Raw genomic sequence first — 23,484 nt, 5'->3', positions numbered from 1 at the left:
GTGGTGTAGAACACTGTGCCTGTAAAACGGTGTAGTACACTGTGCCTGTATAGCGGTGTAGAACAATGTGCCTGTATAGTGGTGTAGAACACTGTGCCTGTATAGTGGTGTAGTACACTGTGCCTTTATAGTGGTGTAGAACACTGTGCCTGTATAGTGGTGTAGAACACTGTGCCTTTATAGTGGTGTAGAACACTGTGCCTTTATAGTGGTGTAGAACACTGTGCCTGTATAGTGGTGTAGAACACTGTGCCTCTATAGTGGTGTAGAACACTGTGCCTGTATAGTGGTGTAGAACACTGTGCCTGTATAGTGGTGTAGTACACTGTGCCTTTATAGTGGTGTAGAACACTGTGCCTGTATAGTGGTGTAGAACACTGTGCCTTTATAGTGGTGTAGAACACTGTGCCTTTATAGTGGTGTAGAACACTGTGCCTGTATAGTGGTGTAGAACACTGTGCCTCTATAGTGGTGTAGAACACTGTGCCTGTATAGTGGTGTAGAACACTGTGCCTGTATAGCGGTGTAGAACACTGTGTCTGTATAGCGGTGTAGAGCACTGTGCCTGTATAGGGGTGTAGAACACTGTGCCTGTATAGTGGTGTAGAACACTGTACCTGTATAGTGGTGTAGAACACTGTGCCTGTATAGCGGTTTAGAACACTGTGCCTGTATAGTGGTGTAGAACACTGTGCCTGTATAGCGGTGTAGAACACTGTGCCTTGCAGTAACACGGACAGGGAGTCTGCTGTGATAGTGAAATAATACTGTGAGTCAGTATGACCTGCAGATGACAGGCCTCGCTCTTAGAATCACTGCACACTTCACTTATTTGGGCAGTTACGGGGCCAAAACTGACCAAATAACTCAAGTGTGAACTCAGCCTTACAGGTCGATGTTAGCGTCAAGAAGAAGCGCACTCCTTTTACACCGTCATCAGCTGATTCCACATAGATGTCTACAGAACCTGTTCTATTAAACGCTTATACAAGTAGAGCCCCCGACAGAGTGCAGAGGGGGTCAGCAGAATGTGTTGACGTCACTGAACAGATAACTGCACCGCTGAACGGCAACAACATTTTACTTTTGCCACTAATACAGGACAAAAGGGCTTTATTTTTCTCATTTCACCACACAACGGCTATTAAGCCCTTTTTTCCCACTAATAAAAGCCAAAAAATGCTTTAGAACATATAACTGCACCGCATAAGGGCAAATAAGACATAGAAATATTTCCTTGTAATAACCCCTGTTAATGCCTGTATCACACAGCACTTGCCCCCCAATAACAAGAACGGTTTGCTGGAATTACAGAGCTGTATAATGGCAGTTTGGATCCGCAGTCAGTGCAGCAAGGTGTAATAGGATTGTTCCTATTACCCAGGCTGTAAACTCCCCGACTGAACCCTGTTCTACATAAATGCTGTGGAATGATTCCTCCCTATCCTTTCCCTACACCTTGAATAATCTTTCCCTGAACTTGTAAATAGTTTTTTCAGCACAATGAAGTCTTTCCTAGCACTGTCCCTAGCGCCTGCTGACGTCTCTCCCTGCACTAAGTGCACTGGAAAATGGCTGAATCCAAGATGTCTGAGGCAGAGTTCCTTGCTCCATGTCTTCACACGTGCAGCACACATGTGATTCGTTACCACGAAGCGTGAGGAAATTCGGATTCAGTGTGAATCGAATCTTTCCTGAAATTTGGATCAAATTCCACTTCGTCAACTTCTATTCGCTCATCTCTAATAATCACAATAAAAAAATTTCATGCACATCTAATGTATCCCTACTTTAAAAACAAGATGTAAACAGCCCCTTAACTGCACAATACATTCATTTTTTTCATTTTTATAATCCTTCTTGTAGAATGTTTACATTCACTGAAAGCAAGTCACACTCTGAGATAAAAATGATTATTTCATAGATTTGTGTTATTCTTCTAGGGAAGAGAGTCTGTCTTGGAGAGCACATGGCCCGCACGGAAGTCTTCACGATCTTCTCCGTGCTTCTCCAGAAATTCACCTTCACCCTTCCCCCGGAGACAAAATGTCAGGACGTTATATTTCTGAACGCAAACAAGGATAAAATAATTGAATCAGGCGAGATTTGTGCTGAGCTTCGCTCCTTGTCCAAGTGACCACATGCTGTCCATCTATACATCATAGAAGACAATGAGATGAAGTAACTCAAGAAGTCCTCCAGAGGGTCTGGGATGAAATCCACCTCTGTATATAGAGCTGGTAGCCAGGAAAGATTTTCCACTTTTGACATGTACAATATAATCTAACTTGCAAACGGAATAAAATAAAATGATACTAAACCTCCATACCTATATATTTTCTAAATGTTTTGAAATTCAACACTTCATCAGTGGTGGAAATACAGTGCCTTTTAAATGTTTGTCATATAGCAGTTGCTACAACAAATTCCTGGGTCTGTTTGTGGTTATCTATCTTGATGATATTTAAATTTTTTTTTCTGACTGGGCCCCTCATGGAATGCTCGCGAAAAAGGTTTTTCAAAGATTGAGGGAAAACCAGCTGTTGGCTAAAATAAGTAAATGTGTCTTTGGTGTAAGAGAAGTCTCTTTCCTGGATTATATAATATCACCTCAAACATTTTATATGGACCCAACTAAAATACAAGCCATTGTTGATTGGGCTAGACCCACTTCCATCAAAGCCCTTCAGACATACCTTGGTTTTGCAAATTATTACATCAATAATTTCAATCATTGCCAATCTGCTTACTGACTTAACCAGGAGGGGGTGGATCTTATTCATAGGTCCACTGACACATCTGCTTTTGAAGCTCTGAAAGAGAGTTTCATTCGTGCTCTGATGTCACCAAACAATTCATTATAGTATTGAGGGGGATGCTTCAGAGATAGAAGTGAGTTGTATTGTCTCAGTTATCTTCCTTGACTAATCTTGTACATAGAGATGTTGCGAACATAAAATTTTCCGTTCGCGAACGGCGAACGAGAATTTACGCAAGTGTTCGCGAATGGGCGAACCGTCCGAACCGCCATAGACTTCAATAGGCAGGCGAATTTTAAAACCCACAGGGACTCTTTCTGGCCACGATAGTGATGGAAAAGTTGTTTCAAGAGGACTAACACCTGGACTGTGGCATGCCGGAGGGGGATCCATGGCAAAACTCCCATGGAAAATTACGTAGTTGACGCAGAGTCGGGTTTTAATCCATAAAGGGCATAAATCACCTAACATTCCTAAATTGTTTAGAATAACGTGCTTTAAAACATCCAGTGTGTGTATACGATCAGGTATGATGTTGTATCGATCAGGTAGTGTAAGGGTTACGCCCGCTTCACTGTGACAGACCAAACTCTGACAGACCAAACTCCCCATTTAACGCACCGCAAACAACCGCAAAGAGTTGTCAATAGTTGACACACTCATGACATAAATTTTATTCCTCTATGCGTCAATCTTGGTGTAGTGATGACTGTGCTCGTGCGCACATTTGGGAGATTGCAGGCGATGGCGGTTTTTCAAAGCCTATGGTCGTGCTGAGGTAGTTCAGTGTGGGCCCATTGTTGGCCTAGTAGGCTTTAATGATCACCTTAGATGATCACAAAGAAAATTAATGTTTTTTCTATGCAAAATTATCCAGCCGGTCGCTTTTGGTCTGTTCACAATGAAGCAACGACCTTATCTCATCTGGGGTGTGCCAACATTGCCAACACACTCATAGAGGTGATCGCTTCATTGTGATACGCAAGCCCCTTCACCACAACAAGGTAACGATCACGAAGGGGAATTGACACATGTATGTGCCTTTTTTTTGTTTAGTTTTTGCAACAACAGTGCAGCACCAGAGGCCAGTAAAATAAGGCATGTACACATGCCTGAAAAACCAGGTATTGTTGCAGCCGCTGCTGTAGCAGGGGCCCGAAAAATTTATGTTTTCCAGGCAGAAAGTGCCCTAAAACATTGCAGCTTGAACCCTAGTTGGTGACGGAGAAGTCACGCAAGTCATCCGGCATGCAGAGATTAAATACAGCAGCGTGGGGACCATTTTTAGCCCAAGGCATCTCATCAGGCCTTTTTTACTCAAATGTATCGCCCACTGTCAGTCCCTTCGGGATCCATGCCTCATTCATCTTAATAAAGGTGAGGTAATCTAGACTTTTTTGACCTAGGCGACTTCTCTTCTCGGTGACAATACCTCCTGCTGCGCTGAAGGTCCTTTCTGACAAGACACTTGAAGCGGGGCAGGCCAGAAGTTCTATCGCAAATTGGGATAGCTCAGGCCACAGGTCAAGCCTGCACACCCAGTAGTCAAGGGGTTCATCGCTCCTCAGAGTGTCGATATCTGCAGTTAAGGCAAGGTAGTCTGCTACCTGTCGGTCGAGTCGTTCTCTGAGGGTGGACCCCGAAGGGCTGTGGCGATGCATAGGACTTAAAAAGCTCTGCATGTCCTCCATCAACAACATGTCTGTAAAGCGTCCTGTCCTTGCCGGCGTGGTCGTGGGAGGAGGAGGATTACTTTCACCTCTTCCCCTGTTAGATTCCCAATGTGCTGTGACATCACCCTTATACGCTATGTAAAGCATACTTTTTAACTTGTTTTGGAACTGCTGCATCCTTTCCGACTTCCGGTAATTCAGTAACATTTCAGCCACTTTCTGCTTATATCGGGGGTCTAGTAGCGTGGCCACTCAGTACAGGTCATTCTCCTTCAGCCTTTTTATACGATGGTCCCTCAACAGGCATGACAGCATAAAAGACCCCATTTGCACAAGGTTGGATGCCGAGCTACTCATGTCCTGTTCCTCGTCCTCAATGATCTCATTGAAGGTCTGTTCTTCCCACCAGCCACGTACAACACCACGGGTCGTGACAACGAGCACCCTGGGATGCCTGCTGTGGTTGGTCTTCCTCCTCCTCAAAGCCACATTCTGACTCCTCTTCCTCAGACTCCTCTTCCAGCGTTGCCGCAGGTCCAGCAAGCGATGATGATAAGGCTGTTTCTGGTGGTGATGGTGACCACTACTCTTCCTCTTCATGCTCATCTACGGCCTGATCCAGCACTCTTTGCAGGGAACTCTCCAGGAAGAAAACAAATGGGATGAGGTCGCTGATGGTGCTTTCGGTGCGAATGACTAGGTTTGTCACCTCCTCAAAAGGACGCATGAGCATACAGGCATTGCGCATGAGCATTTTTTGAAGGCCTCAGACTCCACCAGCTTGTATGGTAAAAGCTGGCGGCCTAAGAGTTCCGACAAGCCAGCTGTCAGACGCCGGGCAAGGGGGTGACTCTGTGACATTGGCTTCTTACGCTCAAACATTTCCTTGACAGACACCTGACTGTGGGCAGATGAGCAGGAACTGCTGAAGGTGAGAGGCGGAGTGGCGGGTGGTTGAGAGGGGGCAAGGAGGACAGCAGTGGTTGACGTGGCTGAAGATGCTGGACCAGGAGGAGGATGGTGGCTTTGAGTTTGTGTGCTGCTTGTACTTATGTGTTGATCCCATAGGCGTTTGTGATGTGAGATCATGTGCCTTCGCAAAGCAGTTGTACCTAGGTGGATGTTGGACTTTCCGCGACTCAGTTTCTTTTGGCACAGGTTGCAAATGGCATCGCTGTTATCAGAGGCAGACACACAAAAAAATGCCACACTGCTGAGCTTTGCAATGACGGCATTCTGGTGGTGGCAACAGCATGCGTTGATTGGGGTGCTGTCTGGCTGACCCCGGGTGCCGATACATGCTGTCTGACTGTACCACTAGCTCCTTGCGACGACCTCCCCCTGCTTCCAACTCGTCTCCTCCTCCTATCTGTCTCCCCATCTAAACTTTCCCCCTGTTCTTCTGCTCTTCGAGCGGGCACCTACGTGACATCCACGGACACATCGTCATCATCAACCGCTTCACGTGTATCTGACAACTCAGCAAAGGAAGCAGCAGCGGGTACAACATCATCATCATCATCATCACACCGTACGTCCATGTGTGTAATGCTGCCTGACTGAGACATATCCCTGTTATCTACATCCTCTGGCAATAATGGTTGCGCATCACTCATTTATTCCAACTGATGTGTAAATAACTCCTCTGACAGATCAAGTGAAGCGGCTGTGGTGTTAGTGTTGGTGGTGGCGGCGGGCGGGCGAGTGGTAACTTGAAAGGTGCCCGAAGCTAAGCTAGAGGAGGATGGTGCGTCAAGGTTCCGAGCGGAAGCTGTAGAAGATTGGGTGTCCTGTGTTAGCCAGTCAACTATGTGTCACTACCAGAGCTTTGGGACGTTCTCACAGCTCTGTTTCTCCACCCCTGTGATGATGTCACTACTAGAGCTGGGAGGAGTTTTCTGTTTCCTTCCTCCCAGCTGTTTCTCCTCCGTTTGATTTCCCTGCCTTTATATTCCCCCTCCTCCTATTGTAGGTGTGGATTATATTTCTCATTTGGGTTGTAGCTCTTGCTTGAGTATCTTCCCTTGTATGCTATCCTTTCACTGGACCTGTGTTCTGCTGCAGCAAGTACTCCGGATATTGCCAGCCTGTCTTTGGATCCGTCTTCACTGCGGCTGCAGCCCTTCAGCTAAGTGTGCAGACATTGCTGTGTATCTGTGTGTTTTCTGACTGGATCCGAGGCGACCACGGTTCCCTCCATATACTGAGCAGGGCACCGGTGGCCGTGCCCCTTCCACTATTGTAGGGGTTACAGTGGCCATCAGTCTTAGGTACGCGGGCATGCCTCCTTCCACCATTTGGATCCGGGCATGGGCTTAGCAGCATAGGGAGAGCTTTTGAGGGTCGGACAGGGGTCACCCTTTATCCTCCCTAGTTTGGGTCCGGTCAGTAGCTCTATTTTCTGTGCATGCTCTTGTTGCTCACACACAGCCGTGACATTATAATCCACCAAAACCGTCTTTTTTGACATGGATCCGCTTTCTGGCCTGGTTGACCGCATGCAGGGTCTTTCTTTGGAGGTAGCGGATCTCCGTCAATCTATGACTCAGCTTCAAGCATTGGGCTCTGCTCCGGCCCATGGAGTCTGTTGCGAGCCAAAGGTCTCACTTCCGGAAACGTTCTCCGGGGGCAGTGAGAGTTTTGTTCGCTTCAGAGAGGCATGCAAACTCCATTTTTGCTTGTGTCCACATTCCTCTGGTAATCAGGAGCAGAGGGTGAGGATTGTCATCTCCCTGCTCAGGGGTAATGCTCAGACTTGGGCTTTTTCGCTGCCATCAGGGGATCCCTCCCTTCGATCCGTGGAAGGATTTTTTGTGGCCCTGGGGCAGATATATGATGACCCGGATCGTGTTGCTCTGGCCAAATCTAACTTACGTTTTTTATGCCAGAGCAAACTGTCTGCGGAGCTTTATTGTTCTGAATTTCGGAGATGGGCAGCTGATTCAGGTTGGAATGATGCTGCACTCCGGAGTCAGTTCTGTCATGGTCTCTCAGAGAGATTGAAAGATGCGTTTGCTTTCCATGAGAGACCAACGTCCTTAGAGTCTGCCATGTCACTGGCGGTATGCCTTGACAGGCGTCTAAGAGAAAGAAACGAGACCTCTCTGTCCAGCCATTGTCAGTCTAGGGGCAGTGGTGCGGACTCATTCAGTGTGCAGGGGCCTCATCCTGTCTCGCTCCCCTCTGAGGAGGAGCCCATGCAGCTAGGTCGACTTGCCCCTGATAAAAGAGGATTTAGTCCTCAAAGTATGGTGTGTTTTTGTTGTGGGGGCATAGGTCATTTGGCAAATGTTTGTCCGTCTAGGAGATTCTTGAACTGTACTAAGAGCGATAATAAGAGAAAAACCTCAAAAGGTAAATCATCAAACTCTGCTTTATCTGCTACTTTGGGCAAAGTTTATGTAGGAATTGATGCTTTTCCTCTGACCTGCAGTTCCCGTTTTCTCCTGTCTGCCAGGGTGGCGCTAGAGAGCAAAGTCATTTCTTGTGAGATTTTTGTTGATAGTGGAGCGGCCGTCAATCTTATTGACACTCAATTTGTAGCCATTCATGGTTTTCAGGTTTGCACATTAGAAAAGGATATACCTGTTTTTGCTATTGACTCTGCTCCACTCTCACAGAGATCTCTGAAGGGCATTGTTCACAATATCCGGTTAGCTGTAGGTGACACTCATGTGGAGGATATATCTTGTTTTGTCCTTAACGGATTGCCTTCTCCTCTAGTTTTGGGGTTACCCTGGCTCACTAGACATAACCCCACTATTGATTGGCAAGGAAGGCAAATAAATGAGTGGAGTGACTTTTGTAGAGAGAATTGTCTTACAGCGACTTTTGCAGAGGTGTCTACTAAAACTGTGCCATCATTTCTCTCTGATTTCTCGGACGTGTTTTCCGAGAGCGGTGTTCAGGAGCTACCTCCTCACCGGGAGTTTGACTGTCCCATTAACCTCATTCCCGGCGCCAAGCTGCCAAAAGCTCGCCTCTACAATCTCTCACAACCGGAAAGAATCGCAATGCAAACCTATATCTCCGAGAGTCTCGATAAGGGGCATATTCGTCCCTCAAAATCACCTGTTGCCGCTGGGTTTTTTTTTGTTAAAAAAAAAGATGGCTCTCTGAGACCTTGCCTAGATTTTAGGGAGCTGAACCGTATCACGATTTGCGATCCCTATCCCCTTCCTCTGATCCCGGACCTCTTCAACCAAATTGTTGGGGCCAAGGTTTTTTCCAAATTGGATTTGAGAGGCGCGTACAACCTGGTCAGGGTCAGAGAGGGGGATGAATGGAAAATGGCCTTTAATACCCCTAACGGGCATTTCGAGAATCTCATTATGCCTTTCGGCCTGATGAATGCTCCGGCCGTCTTTCAGCATTTTGTTAACAGTATTTTCTACCATTTAATGGGGAAATTTGTATTGGTGTATCTTGATGATATTTAGATTTTTTCCCCTGATGTTCAGACCCATCAGGATCATCTTTTTCAGGTTCTGCAGATTCTGCGGGAAAATAAATTGTACGCCAAGCTGGAGAAATGTGTTTTTATGGTATCGGAGATTCAATTTCTGGGTTTTCTCCTCTCTGCTTCTGGTTTTCGCATGGATCCGGAGAAGGTCCGTGCTGTACTTGAGTGGGAGCTTCCTGAGAATCAGAAGGCATTGATGCGCTTTTTGGGTTTTGCGAGCTATTACAGAAAGTTCATTTTGAATTATTCCTCTGTGGTCAAACCCCTCACTGACATGACAAAAAAGGGGGCGGATTTTTCCTCTTGGTCGGAGGAGGCGCTTGCAGCTTTTTCTAAGATTAAAGAGAGTTTTGCATCTGCTCCCGTCTTGGTGCATCCCGATGTTTCCTTACCTTTTATTGTTGAGGTGGATGCTTCCGAGGTGGGTGTGGGTGCGGTTTTGTCCCAGGGCCCTTCTCCTGCCAAATGGCGACCCTGTGCCTTTTTCTCTAAAAAACTCTCCCCGGCAGAGAAAAACTATGATGTGGGAGATAGGGAGTTGTTGGCCATCAAGTTGGCTTTCGAGGAATGGCGCCATTGGTTGGAGGGGGCCAGGCACCCTATCACCGTTTTTACCGACCATAAGAATCTGGCATACTTGGAGTCGGCCAGGCGTATGAATCCGAGACAGGCCAGATGGTCTCTGTTCTTCTCCAGATTCAATTTTGTCGTCACATTCCGCCCTGGGATCAAAAATGTGAAGGCTGATGCTCTCTCTCGCTGTTTTCCGGGAGGAGGAAACTCTGAGGACCCGGGTCCCATTTTGGCGGAGGGGGTAGTTGTTTCTGCTCTATATTCGGATTTGGAGTCCGAGGTCCAGGCTGCCCAGACTGAGGCACCTGCCCGTTGTCCTTCTGGGAAGTTGTTTGTGTCTCCTGAGCTACGTCACAAACTCTTCAAGGAGCATCATGATACTGTTCTTGCTGGTCACCCCGGGAGTAGAGCCACGGTAGATCTCATTGCTCGGAGATTTTGGTGGCCGGCTCTTCGTAAGTCGGTGGAGGGTTTTGTGGCTGCTTGTGAGACGTGCGCTCGCGCTAAGGTCCCTCGTTCACGGCCTTCAGGTTCCCTTCTCCCGTTACCCATACCTTCCCGTCCTTGGACACACCTGTCCATGGACTTTATCACGGATCTTCCTCGCTCCTCAGGGAAGTCGGTGATCCTGGTGGTGGTGGACCGTTTTAGCAAGATGGCTCATTTCGTACCTTTTCCCTGGTTTACCCAATGCTAAAACGTTGGCGCAAGCTTTTGTCGATCATATTGTTAAATTGCATGGCATTCCCTCTGATATTGTTTCCGATAGAGGCACGCAGTTTGTGTCCAGGTTCTGGAAGGCTTTCTGTTCTCGCCTGGGGGTTCGGCTGTCCTTCTCTTCTGCTTTTCACCCGCAGTCGAATGGTCAGACTGAGCGCCTTAATCAGAATCTGGAGACTTATTTGCGCTGTTTCGTGGCAGAGAACCAGGAGGATTGGTGTTCATTTCTCCCTCTTGCTGAGTTTGCTCTGAACAACCGCCGTCAGGAATCTTCTGATAAGTCGCCATTCTTTGGTGCATATGGGTTCCATCCGCAGTTTGGGACATTCTCGGGAGGGGCTCTTTCTGGTTTGCCTGAGGAGGAGAGATTTTCCTCGTCTTTGTCTACCATTTGGCAAAAGATTCAGAGTAATCTTAGAAAGATGAGTGAGAAGTATAAGCGTGTGGCTGATAAGAGACGTGTGCCTGGTCCGGATCTGAGTGTGGGTGATCTGGTGTGGTTGTCTACAAGAAATATTAAACTGAAGGTTCCCTCCTGGAAATTGGGTCCCAAGTTTATTGGGCCTTATAAAATCTTGTCAGTCATCAATCCTGTTGCCTTCCGTCTTGATCTTCCACGGGTTTGGAAGATACATAATGTATTTCACAGATCTCTCTTAAAACCATATGTCCAGCCCACGGTACCCTCCTCTTTGCCTCCTCCTCCGATTTTGGTTGATGGCAATCTGGAGTTTGAGGTTTCCAGAATTGTGGACTCTCGCATTGTCCGCAGTTCTCTCCAGTACCTCGTTCATTGGAAGGGTTATGGTCCTGAGGAGAGGATGTGGGTTCCGGTGTCGGACATTAAAGCCACTCGCCTCATCAGGGCATTTCATAGGGCTCATCCTGAGAGGGTGGGTCCTGGGTGTCCGGAGTCCACCCGTAGAGGGGGGGGTACTGTCACTACCAGAGCTTTGGGATGTTCTCACAGCTCTGTTTCTCCACCCCTGTGATGATGTCACTACTAGAGCTGGGAGGAGTTTTCTGTTTCCTTCCTCCCAGCTGTTTGTCCTCCGTTTGATTTCCCTGCCTTTATATTCCCCCTCCTCCTATTGTAGGTGTGGATTATATTTCTCATTTGGGTTGTAGCTCTTGCTTGAGTATCTTCCCTTGTATGCTATCCTTTCACTGGACCTGTGTTCTGCTGCAGCAAGTACTCCGGATATTGCCAGCCTGTCTTTGGATCCGTCTTCACTGCGGCTGCAGCCCTTCAGCTAAGTGTGCAGACATTGCTGTGTATCTGTGTGTTTTCTGACTGGATCCGAGGCGACCACGGTTCCCTCCATATACTGAGCAGGGCACCGGTGGCCGTGCCCCTTCCACTATTGTAGGGGTTACAGTGGCCATCAGTCTTAGGTACGCGGGCATGCCTCCTTCCACCATTTGGATCCGGGCATGGGCTTAGCAGCATAGGGAGAGCTTTTGAGGGTCGGACAGGGGTCACCCTTTATCCTCCCTAGTTTGGGTCCGGTCAGTAGCTCTATTTTCTGTGCATGCTCTTGTTGCTCACACACAGCCGTGACACTATGTCCTCAGATTGTTTTGAGTTCAGGGTACGTGGCCTCTGAACACTGGGCATTATTCTAGGGCCAAAGGAAATCACAGCACCACGACGGCCCCTGCGGGGTGGCCTGCCTCTGCCTGTCAATTTTTTTTTAGATTAGTGGTACTATGCCTGCAAGGTTCTGTGCCACCCTATATGAGTGGTGGGCAGTGGGCACAGTACAGTCAGTGGTCCTGACACTCACTGGCAGGCAACTGCAATTATATTACAGAGGAAAAATTCAATGACTTTTTTATCTGCAAGGTACTGTGCCACCATATATGAGTGGTGAGCAGTGGGCACAGTACAGTCTGTGGGCCTGACACACACTGGCAGGCAACTGCAATTATATTACAGAGAAAACATTTAATGACTTTTTTATCTGCAAGGTACTGTGCCACCCGATATGAGTGGTGGGCAGTTGGCACAGTACAGTCTGTGGGCCTGACAAACACTGGCAGGCAACTGCAATTATATTACAGAGAAAAAATGTAATGACTTTTTTATCTGCAAGGTGCTGTGCCAACCTATATGAGTGGTGGGCAGTGGGCACAGTACACGCTGTGGGCCTGACACTCACTGGCAGGCAACTGCAATTATATTACAGAGGAAAAATGTAATGACTTTTTATCTGCAAGGTACTGTGCCACCCGATATGAGTGGTGGGCAGTGGGCACAGTACAGTCTGTGGGCCTGAAACTCACTGGCAGGCAACTGCAATTATATTACAGAAGAAACATTAAATGACTTTTTTTATCTGCAAGGTACTGTGCCACCCTATATGAGTGGTGGGCAGTGGGGACAGTACAGTCTGTGGGCCTGACACACACTGGCAGGCAATAGTGATGAGCGGCAGGGGTCATATTAGAATTCGCAATATTTTGCGAATATTTTGTAGAATATTCGTCAAAAATTCGCAAATTCGAAAATTCACGATTTTTTTTTTTACTCAAAAAATCGTGAAGGTAATGATTGTGTAATATGCGAATTTTTGGAATTCGAATTTTCGGATTTTTAGAATTTTTCAACTTACAACTATTAGACAAAGAAGATTATAGCACTATAGCTAAATTGCTCTATATTCGATTTTTTTTCGAATATTCTCTATATTGCTATAACTTACCGTATTTTTCGCCCTATAAGACGCACCGGCCTATAAGACGCACCTAGGTTTTTGAGGAGGAAAATAAGAAAAAAAAATTTTTTAACCAAAAGGTGTGCTTTTGGTGGGTTTTGAACTAATTGTGGTCTGTGGATGGCACTGTTATGGGGGATCTGTGGATGGCGCACTGTTATGGGGGATCTGTGGGTGACACTTATGGGGGATCTGTTGGTGACGCACTGTTATGGGGGATCTGTGGGTGACACTTATGGGGGATCTGTGGGTGACGCACTGTTATGGGGGATCTGTGGGTGACACTTATTGGGGGATCTGTGGGTGACACTTATGGGGGATCTGTGGGTGACACTTATGGGGGATCTGTGGGTAGCTCTTATTGGGCTCTCTGGATGGCACTGTTATGAGGATCTGTGTATGACAGTTATGGGGGGGATCTGTGGATGACACATATATAGCATCTTATGCTATGTGTCATCCACAGATCCCCTCCATAACAGTGTCCCTGTAGTGAATGACCCTCAATACAAGGGGTGGGGGTCGCATCTGCTTTTATAATGACAGCGGGGCCCGTGCAGTGACTGTATTCTACTACACGGGCCCCGCTCACTGTATAATCGTATCTGTAATAGTTAATTGTATGTAATCACATAAGGAGCGCTGTGTATTACCGGTACTTACAACTAGAAGCGGTAGGTAGCAGAGAGAGGAGGGAGGAGGGAGAAGGCAGGCCGGGAGGACGGACGCTGGCACCGTGAGTCATACGTCATGCGCCCAGTCCACGTCGCCTGCTTCATTCATTCATAAAGTGGGCGGCGCAGCCGCATGACGTATGACTCACGCTGCCAGCGTCCGTCCTCCCGGCCTGCCTTCTCCCTCCTCCCTCCTCTCTCTGCTACCTACCGCTTCTAGTTGTAAGTACCGGTAATACACAGTGCTCCTTATGTGATTACATACAATTAACTATTAGACATAGGATTATACAGTGAGCGGGGCCCGTGTAGTAGAATACAGTCACTGCACGGGCCCCGCTGTCATTATAAAAGCAGATGCCGGCCCCCAGTCCCGCCTCCCTCACAGCTGATACACCCGCCGCACGGCATCGTGGCGGGTGTATCATTGAAAACCCGGCAAAATCGGCAGCATTCGCCGTATAAGACGCACTGCTATTTCCCCCCACTTTTGGGGGGAAAAAAGTGCGTCTTATACGGCGAAAAATACGGTAGTTTTTTGAATATTCGTAATATTCTAAAACAAGAATATTTAGCAATATAGCAAATATTCAAAAAAAAGAATATGGAGCAAAATTTGCAAACACTACTACTCCGAAAGTCAAGTATATTGCAGCCTTCTTATTGGCCCACAAGCTAGAAGCAGTGAGGGATCATGTGTACTGATAAAAAAAAAAAAAATTCTAAAAAAAAAATTTGAATATTCTAAATTACGAATATATATAACTATATTCGAAATAATTCCTTTCAGGGACCCTTCGGACCCGGGATATAAGTAATTAAGGTTCAGATAGCCTTACGGCTAATGGGTTCCCATTTAAGGTCTATTTTAAAATATAACATTTATTTAGTATTCTTTAAAATTAACGGGAAAAAGAAAAGAAAAAATTTAAAAGTTCAAATGCTATGGTGCTTGATAACAGTGAATTACTCTGTTAATTATATCCACTGCTTATATTTGCAGTCTCTGTCTTTAATGTATCTACAAATCTAACCTGAGGAATTGATATAACTGAAATTCCCTGCTTCAGTATGGCAGGAGTATGGCGGGAATCACTGTCAGTCCCGCATCATAATGAATAGAGTGTGTGTAGCTCTATCCCTTTCTCCTCTTTAGGATAGAATGTATCTATTTGTCTCGGCTAACCCAGTGTCTGCAGCTCACCGGGGCCGGACAACAAGCACGCCGCACTGATCTAAAACCTAAGCTTGCAGCTCCCCCGACATGTTTCACCACAGATGTGGCGTCTTCAGGGGCTATGGAGCTACTAACAACAAGATCGTTCTCTGATTTTTCCTTTATATGTCACATGGGTGGGTCGTTTACTTACCCTATCACCAGTGATTCGTCGGCGATCTGTTGTTAGTCACCAAGGTTGGCCAATTAAAATCCAGTTAATACATCGTCAGTCTCAGACTGGCCAATGCCTATCACCAGTGTGCGCTTGCGTATAGGCTTATCGTCTGAAGTCCTCTTTACCATTCCAGGACCTGTCTCGCTGGGGTAAATCCACTGTACGGTTGCTAAGTATAGGCGCATGCGCAACACTCACAACATCGCCCCCCCCCCCCGATTTCTAAGTGTAGGCGCATGCGCACCACCACCAAATCGCCTCGCCACAGGTTATCCCCACTGCGCATGCCCACACACTCCGTTTGTACATTGCTAGGATCCACGATGCGAGTGTCCATGCGCATGCGTCCACATCCACATCTCCCCATCCTCTCCGCCCATTTCGCCAGGTTGAAGTTAGGGCGCATGCGTCCACACTCTGATTATTTTCTGAGGTATTCCTCCTACGCATGCTCAGCCACTTAGTCTATCAATTTTCCGAATAGCTCTCAAGCCCTTATTTTGAGTGCATTCAATGTCTCCATTGTGAGGAATTGACAAGGTTGGATTTCACCTTCTATCTTCCTACTCCATATCTCCACCTTCTAATTCTCTCCACATTATATTGAAGGGATAGAGGTTAATAGCACTTATTATCCATATTTATAAACATAAGGACTTGGGAGAATTTCAGCATATAGATGTAAATTTATGCAGCTTATCCTAAATTATTACCTTATTATGCATTTGTTTCTCTAGGATTAGGAGAGCTGCAACATATAGATGGAGACTAATACTATTTTCCTGGATGGGGGGATAGAGGATAGAGGAGAGATGCCCAAGTGGAGGACATGGGGATATTATATACTATATTGGAATATTAAGTATTCATAAAGGATGTAACAGTCACCCTATTACAGGGATCTGCTATTACTGTTATTTCAACTATTAAGTTTTATGTCCTTCTAGGTATACTAATCCCCTCAGTCCTCACAACAACTCTTGCCTCCATACTTAGGAAAAAACATCCACTCTGATCCCAGATCCTAGATCTAACCTATTTGATGTATACTTTATTTTATAGATTGTTATATGCACACTGTACTCTGAGATCCTGCCGATAATATTTTTTCTTTTCTTTTTCCCGTTAATTTTAAAGAATACTAAATAAATGTTATATTTTAAAATAGACCTTAAACGGGAACCCATTAGCCGTAAGGCTATCTGAACCTTAATTACTTATATCCCGGGTCCGAAGAATCCCTGAAAGGAATTATTGAAAGGAGGTTAACCCTCCGACTACTTTGACCCTCATACAGTGAGGACACTTGCTGATAGGTTTCCTAATGCTGGATGAACAATGATGGATGGAACATAACAATCAGATCCGAGGGCTAGTGAGCAGAGAGTTACCTATAAAAGAGCCAATATATGAGTTGCCAGTATAACAGGAATTACTAGGGTATGGCAGGCTTTCTAAAACAGAAACTAAGCCTGGAGAATCTCTCCATTGAGGCAAATCAAGTATTCTCGAATGCTCATATACCTCTGGGCCAAACAGATATAAGCGGAGCATTTAGAAATCTCAACAATACATATAGCAAACATATAAGATCGTGGTGGGAAATAGCTAGCCTGGAAACATATATCCAGCAGGGGATGATATATAGAGGATTACGTATTCCTCTAAGACCTAATGTACATCTGGAGGACACACAGTTCACCAAGGGCTGGGAGAGTCTGTTAACCGAGTGCTCACTAAGATTGTTGAAATATCTGGCGGATTATGAAAAAGGCTTCTTTCAAAAAATAGATCAGCAGTTAGAGAAAGAAATACAAGAAATTCAGGACTTTAATCAACATCCTGAGTTCTCTGATCTGGAACAGAAAATAAAGAAAAATATAGATCAATTACAACAAGAAATTAAAGAAAGAAAACATAGGAAATACATCAGGGACCGTACCGATTTTGAGACGGATAGAGTATATATCTGGAGAAATAGGGGGACAAGTAGGATCCCACAACGCAGATATTTTGAGAACTCTGAAACAGAGACCTCAGGTACAGAGGGCTCAAACTATAGCTCAAGTACACAAGGAAATCGAGCTAAGGGTATCAAACGTAAAACTAAAAAAAGACAATATCCGCCTAAAAAACAACCGCTAGAGAGACGAGAATCCTTCCAATCATGTTCGGAAGGAGCAATAAGGAAACAGGCTACAGCAAATCCAAGTACCTCAATGGTCAACATAAATACAAATCCCATGTTAACCTACCCATCACTATCCTCACAACCATTTTCTTTTGGTTCATCTCAGGGGGTCAACATTGTTCAGAACCAGACGGTCTATCAGCCCCTTGGTACACCATGTCAGACCACTACCTCTTTGCCTCAGATCAATATGGGTGCGAGGGAGAAAACCCCCCCTATTGCCCCCCTTTTTTTAGGACAACAAGGTGTCCAGCTGAGGGACAGGGAAAAATGGGGTTACAGCAAGTAACTGAAATAATGTCTGAAACAGGTTCAGACAAAAAACTGATTATAAATCTATCAACCCATGTGATTACAACTTCACAACAGACACTTTTAAGTAAGGGACTTACCTTTGCGCCCGTCCCTCAGTGCGACAAGTTTCTTTGGATCAAGGACATAAACCTTTTCGCCCGGAAATTAGCCCTACACAAAGTACACAAACAAGAACAAAATGATGTACGTAAGACCTTTGAGAATGAAAGAAGATGTGTAGAGACCTTAGTAGATCTATTGAAAGAGAGTGAAGGGTATCAGATTGTCCCAGATCCACCTTTTTCGACTTTAAAACCAAAATCGAGGATTACTCCAAATTTTACACAATTCCAAGAGATAGATACTTTTGTACATCTGGTGACCCAAGATATAAAATCCTTAAAAATGAGGAAGGGTCATATAAACTCAAATTTGAGTAATCAGGAACATGAAGCTTTGGAGACCCTAAAGAAAAGTGAAAATATAATAATAAAACCGAGTGATAAGGGGGGTAACATAGTCATACAAGACAAAAATGACTATGTTGAGATGGTCTTGAGACTTCTGAGAGATAGAAAAACCTATAAAATCTTGTCTCATGATCCCACAAAAGAATATATGAGTGAATTAAAAAATCTCCTCACCGAGGCACTCCAGGCAAATATCATCTCCAAAGATGAATACCAGTACTTGTTTAATAAAAACCCTACTGTCTCCACATTCTATGCCTTACCAAAGGTGCACAAGAATAAGAAACCCATCCCTGGGAGACCGATAGTGTCAGGGAACGAAAACCTGACACAAGCTCTGAGTGAATACGTTGATCAAATAATGAGACCCTTTGTGACCGCCTTGCCCTCATACATTAGGGACACAAAAGATTTACTTTTAAAAATTAATGATATCACGGTTACCCCTAATACCATTCTAGCTAGTCTAGATGTTGAATCACTTTATAGTAATATTCAGCACTCCCTAGGAATACACGCGGTGGAATATTATCTCAACACAAAAAGTAAAAATTTCCAAAAACATAATGAGTTCGTTTTATTAGCACTTAGATTTATTTTGGAGCACAATTATTTTATGTTTCAGGAACACTTTTATCACCAAATAAATGGGACTGCGATGGGGACGTCATGTGCCCCGACGTATGCAAATTTATTTTTAGGGTGGTGGGAAAATAATTTTGTATTCACGGATGAGATGTCGTCATATGTCTGCCACATTTTATTTTGGGGCAGATATATTGACGACATTCTCATATTATGGGATGGCGGTCACGTTTTGTTTCATGAATTCACTCAGAGACTTAATACAAACAATATAGGGATGAGGTACACATTTGAGGTTCAGAATGAGGAGATAGTATTTCTTGACCTCAAAATAAAAAAATCAGAAGATGGTCATCTTGCTACTGAGGTTCATAGGAAAGTTACTGCAACAAACAGTTACTTGCATTGGAATAGCTGGCATCCACTCCCCTTGAAAAGAGGAATACCAACTGGCCAATATCTGAGGGCACGCAGGAACTGCTCGGATGAAATGGCTTTTGGGAGAGAGAGTGAACAACTATTCCAGAGGTTTAAAAGGAGAGGCTACCCGACTAGACCCCTGAAAAAAGCCTACAACAGAGCTAAAAGCCTAAATAGGGAAGAACTATTGAAAACAACAATCCATAAAAAAAGTGAGGTAATTAGGTGCATTGGGACCTATGATGGGTATAATGATGAGATATGCCGTATAATAAAAAAATATTGGCATATAATACAATCTGATAGAGACCTAGGGACGGTTCTCACCCCGTATCCATCTGTAACATACAGAAGAGGTCCGAATCTGAAGGACCAGTTGGTCCATAGTCACCTAATGGGAAAAACTCAACTTACTAATAAACAGGAGAAGTACAAGGGGTCATCACCGTGCGGGAACTGCTCCTTCTGTAAATATATACCTCGTATTAAGAAGTTCATGAACCCTGGAGACAAGAAAGAATATGTAATTAGACAAATGATAACATGTAGAACACAAGGAGTTGTCTACATAGCTGCCTGTCCATGCCCTAAATTGTATGTGGGTAAAACCACACAGGAACTGAGACGCAGAATCTCAGGACATTTAAGCACCATTGAAACAGATAAAGACACCCCTCTGGCCAGACATGTCAAATACATACATGGAAACCAGAGTTCGATACTAAGATTCTGGGGAATAGAAAAGGTATCCATGGGACCAAGAGGAGGCAATTTAGACAAAAAATTACTACAATGTGAAGCCCGTTGGATTGATAGATTAAATACGATGAGCCCTCACGGACTGAATGAGGGGTTCTCATTCACGGCATTCATCTAGCATGAAATTATATTAGTATAGAAAAAGGAAACCTAGTAGACTAAAATACTTGTATACATATATAACAAATAAAATACAAGGAATAAAAGGAAGGTTTTAAAACAGATAGGCCAATCACCATAATGGTTAATATTATCGGCAGGATCTCAGAGTACAGTGTGCATATAACAATCTATAAAATAAAGTATACATCAAATAGGTTAGATCTAGGATCTGGGATCAGAGTGGATGTTTTTTCCTAAGTATGGAGGCAAGAGTTGTTGTGAGGACTGAGGGGATTAGTATACCTAGAAGGACATAAAACTTAATAGTTGAAATAACAGTAATAACAGATCCCTGTAATAGGGTGACTGTTACATCCTTTATGAATACTTAATATTCCAATATAGTATATAATATCCCCATGTCCTCCACTTGGGCATCTCTCCTCTATCCTCTATCCCCCCATCCAGGAAAATAGTATTAGTCTCCATCTATATGTTGCAGCTCTCCTAATCCTAGAGAAACAAATGCATAATAAGGTAATAATTTAGGATAAGCTGCATAAATTTACATCTATATGCTGAAATTCTCCCAAGTCCTTATGTTTATAAATATGGATAATAAGTGCTATTAACCTCTATCCCTTCAATATAATGTGGAGAGAATTAGAAGGTGGAGATATGGAGTAGGAAGATAGAAGGTGAAATCCAACCTTGTCAATTCCTCACAATGGAGACATTGAATGCACTCAAAATAAGGGCTTGAGAGCTATTCGGCAAATTGATAGACTAAGTGGCTGAGCATGCGTAGGAGGAATACCTCAGAAAATAATCAGAGTGTGGACGCATGCGCCCTAACTTCAACCTGGCGAAATGGGCGGAGAGGATGGGGAGATGTGGATGTGGACGCATGCGCATGGACACTCGCATCGTGGATCCTAGCAATGTACAAACGGAGTGTGTGGGCATGCGCAGTGGGGATAACCTGTGGCGAAGCAATTTGGTGGTGGTGCGCATGCGCCTACACTTAGAAATCGGGGGGGGGGGGGGGCGATGTTGTGAGTGTTGCGCATGCGCCTATACTTAGCAACCGTACAGTGGATTTACCCCAGCGAGACAGGTCCTGGAATGGTAAAGAGGACTTCAGACGATAAGCCTATACGCAAGCGCACACTGGTGATAGGCATTGGCCAGTCTGAGACTGACGATGTATTAACTGGATTTTAATTGGCCAACCTTGGTGACTAACAACAGATCGCCGACGAATCACTGGTGATAGGGTAAGTAAACGACCCACCCATGTGACATATAAAGGAAAAATCAGAGAACGATCTTGTTGTTAGTAGCTCCATAGCCCCTGAAGACGCCACATCTGTGGTGAAACATGTCGGGGGAGCTGCAAGCTTAGGTTTTAGATCAGTGCGGTGTGCTTGTTGTCCGGCCCCGGTGAGCTGCAGACACTGGGTTAGCCGAGACAAATAGATACATTCTATCCTAAAGAGGAGAAAGGGATAGAGCTACACACACTCTATTCATTATGATGCGGGACTGACAGTGATTCCCGCCATACTCCTGCCATACTGAAGCAGGGAATTTCAGTTATATCAATTCCTCAGGTTAGATTTGTAGATACATTAAAGACAGAGACTGCAAATATAAGCAGTGGATATAATTAACAGAGTAATTCACTGTTATCAAGCACCATAGCATTTGAACTTTTAAATTTTTTCTTTTCTTTTTCCCGTTAATTTTAAAGAATACTAAATAAATGTTATATTTTAAAATAGACCTTAAACGGGAACCCATTAGCCGTAAGGCTATCTGAACCTTAATATATTCAAAATATTTGCGAATTTTCGAAGTACCTATATTCGCAATAAAAATACGAAATTCGAATATTCGTGATCAACACTAGCAGGCAACTGCAATTATATTACAGAGGAAAAATTAAATGACTTTTTTTTATCTGCAAGGTACTGTGCCACCCGATATGAGTGGTGGGCACTGGCAGTGGGCACAGTACAGTCAATGGGCCTGACACACACTGGCAGGCAACTGCAATTATATTACAGAGAAAAAATTAAATGACTTATTTATCTGCAAGGTACTGTGCCACCCGATATGAGTGGTGGGCACACAGTACAGTCTGTGGGCCTGTGGCCTCTCACACACGGGCAGGCAACTGCAATACATATATAGAAAAAATATATAAAAGCAGACTGATGTACTAGCCCTAAAAAGGGCTTTTTGGTGTGCTGTCAGAACGCTGTCCTTACAGCAGATGAGTCTTTGAGGACTGGAGTGGACACAGAACACTGGCCTAGCCAACGCTTTCCCTATTAATTCAGCAGCAGCAGCAGCACTCTCCCTGCTCTCACTAACACTGCAGCTTCAGAATGAATCTAAAATGGATGCTGTCCTTGCTTTTTGATAGGAGGTGGGAGGGTCTGGGAGGGAGGGTAGCTGATTGGCTGGAATGTGTCTGCTGACTGTGAGGTACAGGGTCAAAGTTTGCTCAATGATGACGTATAGGGGGCGGACCGAACATCGCATATGTTCGCCCGCCACGGCGAACGCGAACAAGCGATGTTCGCCGGCGAATAGTTCGGGACATCTCTACATACAGCCATGTGCTTTCTTTTCTACAAAATCTCCTTCTGCAGAGAGGAATTATGATATTGGCAATCGAGAATTATTAGCCATCAAATGAGCCTTTGAGGAATGGCGACATTTTCTTGAATGGTCTCTTCAGCAAATTATTGTACTCATAGGAATCTGATGTGTCTTGACAGTGCTAAACGTTTGAATCCTAGACAACCAGATTGGGCCTTGTTCTTCACTTGGTTTAATTTTATTGTTTCTTATCTTCCTGGTGTCACGATAGGTAGGTAAGCGGGGAAATAACCAAACACAAGAAAATAAACAGAACAAATGACTAGGCCCAAAAGTTATGGAGAAAAGGTTCACCTCCTAGCGATCCCTAAAAGTTTTCCCTAAACTGTTGTGCCCATGTGCATACCCTAATGGTGGATATGCACATGCCCTCGTGCCTAAACCTATACACCCTGGGCAAACCCTAAGCTGTAGGGAAAAGGGACGGGGCAACCTGCTTCTTCAAACCTGGAGGAAGCATACGTCTCCCTAGAGGCCTAGATAAAAGATACAATGGGAAATAACGGAGAGGACTTATCTTGAGCAGAGCTAAAGCAGATGATCAAACACATATCCAAAGCTCACAGGAAAGTACTATAACCCGCACAGGCCACTGGGGGAAGGTGGATCCAGCTGAAACCCGAAACAAAACAAACAGAGAAGTCAGACATGTGCAGCCAGTCTGACAGACCTCCGCAAATTCACAGGGCAAGGCGTGACAGTACCCCCCTTCTACGGGTGACCTCCAAACACCCCGGACCAACTTTATCCGGGTGTGCCCTGTGAAAGGCCCTAACCAGGCGGCTAGCACTAAAATCAGTAGCCGGAACCCACATTATTTCCTCAGGACCGTATCCCTTCCAGTGCACCAGATACTGAAGGGAACCCCGAAGAACACGTGAGTCGAGAATCCTAGAGATCTCAAACTCCAAATTGCCATCCACCAGGACAGGGGGAAGTGGCAATGGAGATGGTTCCACAGGTTCTAAATATTTCTTCAATAAACACCTGTGAAACACATTATGAATCTTCCAGGTCTGCG

The 23,484-nt window shown here is 44.9% G+C and overlaps 1 protein-coding gene across 1 annotated transcript in view; it reads left to right on the top strand.

Moving 5' to 3' along the window:
* LOC121002846 (cytochrome P450 2C29-like) overlaps positions 1 to 2,931 on the top strand; it is a 205,873-nt gene extending 202,942 nt beyond the window's left edge. The window contains exon 8 of the mRNA XM_040434456.1: positions 1,944 to 2,931. Within this exon, the coding sequence (XP_040290390.1) occupies positions 1,944 to 2,137 (194 nt within the window). The 3' untranslated portion in view covers positions 2,138 to 2,931. The remainder of the gene's footprint in view (positions 1 to 1,943) is intronic.
* The last annotated feature ends 20,553 nt before the right edge of the window (positions 2,932 to 23,484 follow it).

Source organism: Bufo bufo, chromosome 5, assembly GCF_905171765.1.
Source record: "Bufo bufo chromosome 5, aBufBuf1.1, whole genome shotgun sequence".
In the NCBI taxonomy this organism is placed as follows: domain Eukaryota; kingdom Metazoa; phylum Chordata; class Amphibia; order Anura; family Bufonidae; genus Bufo; species Bufo bufo.
This window is presented reverse-complemented; position numbering and strand designations above follow the sequence as displayed.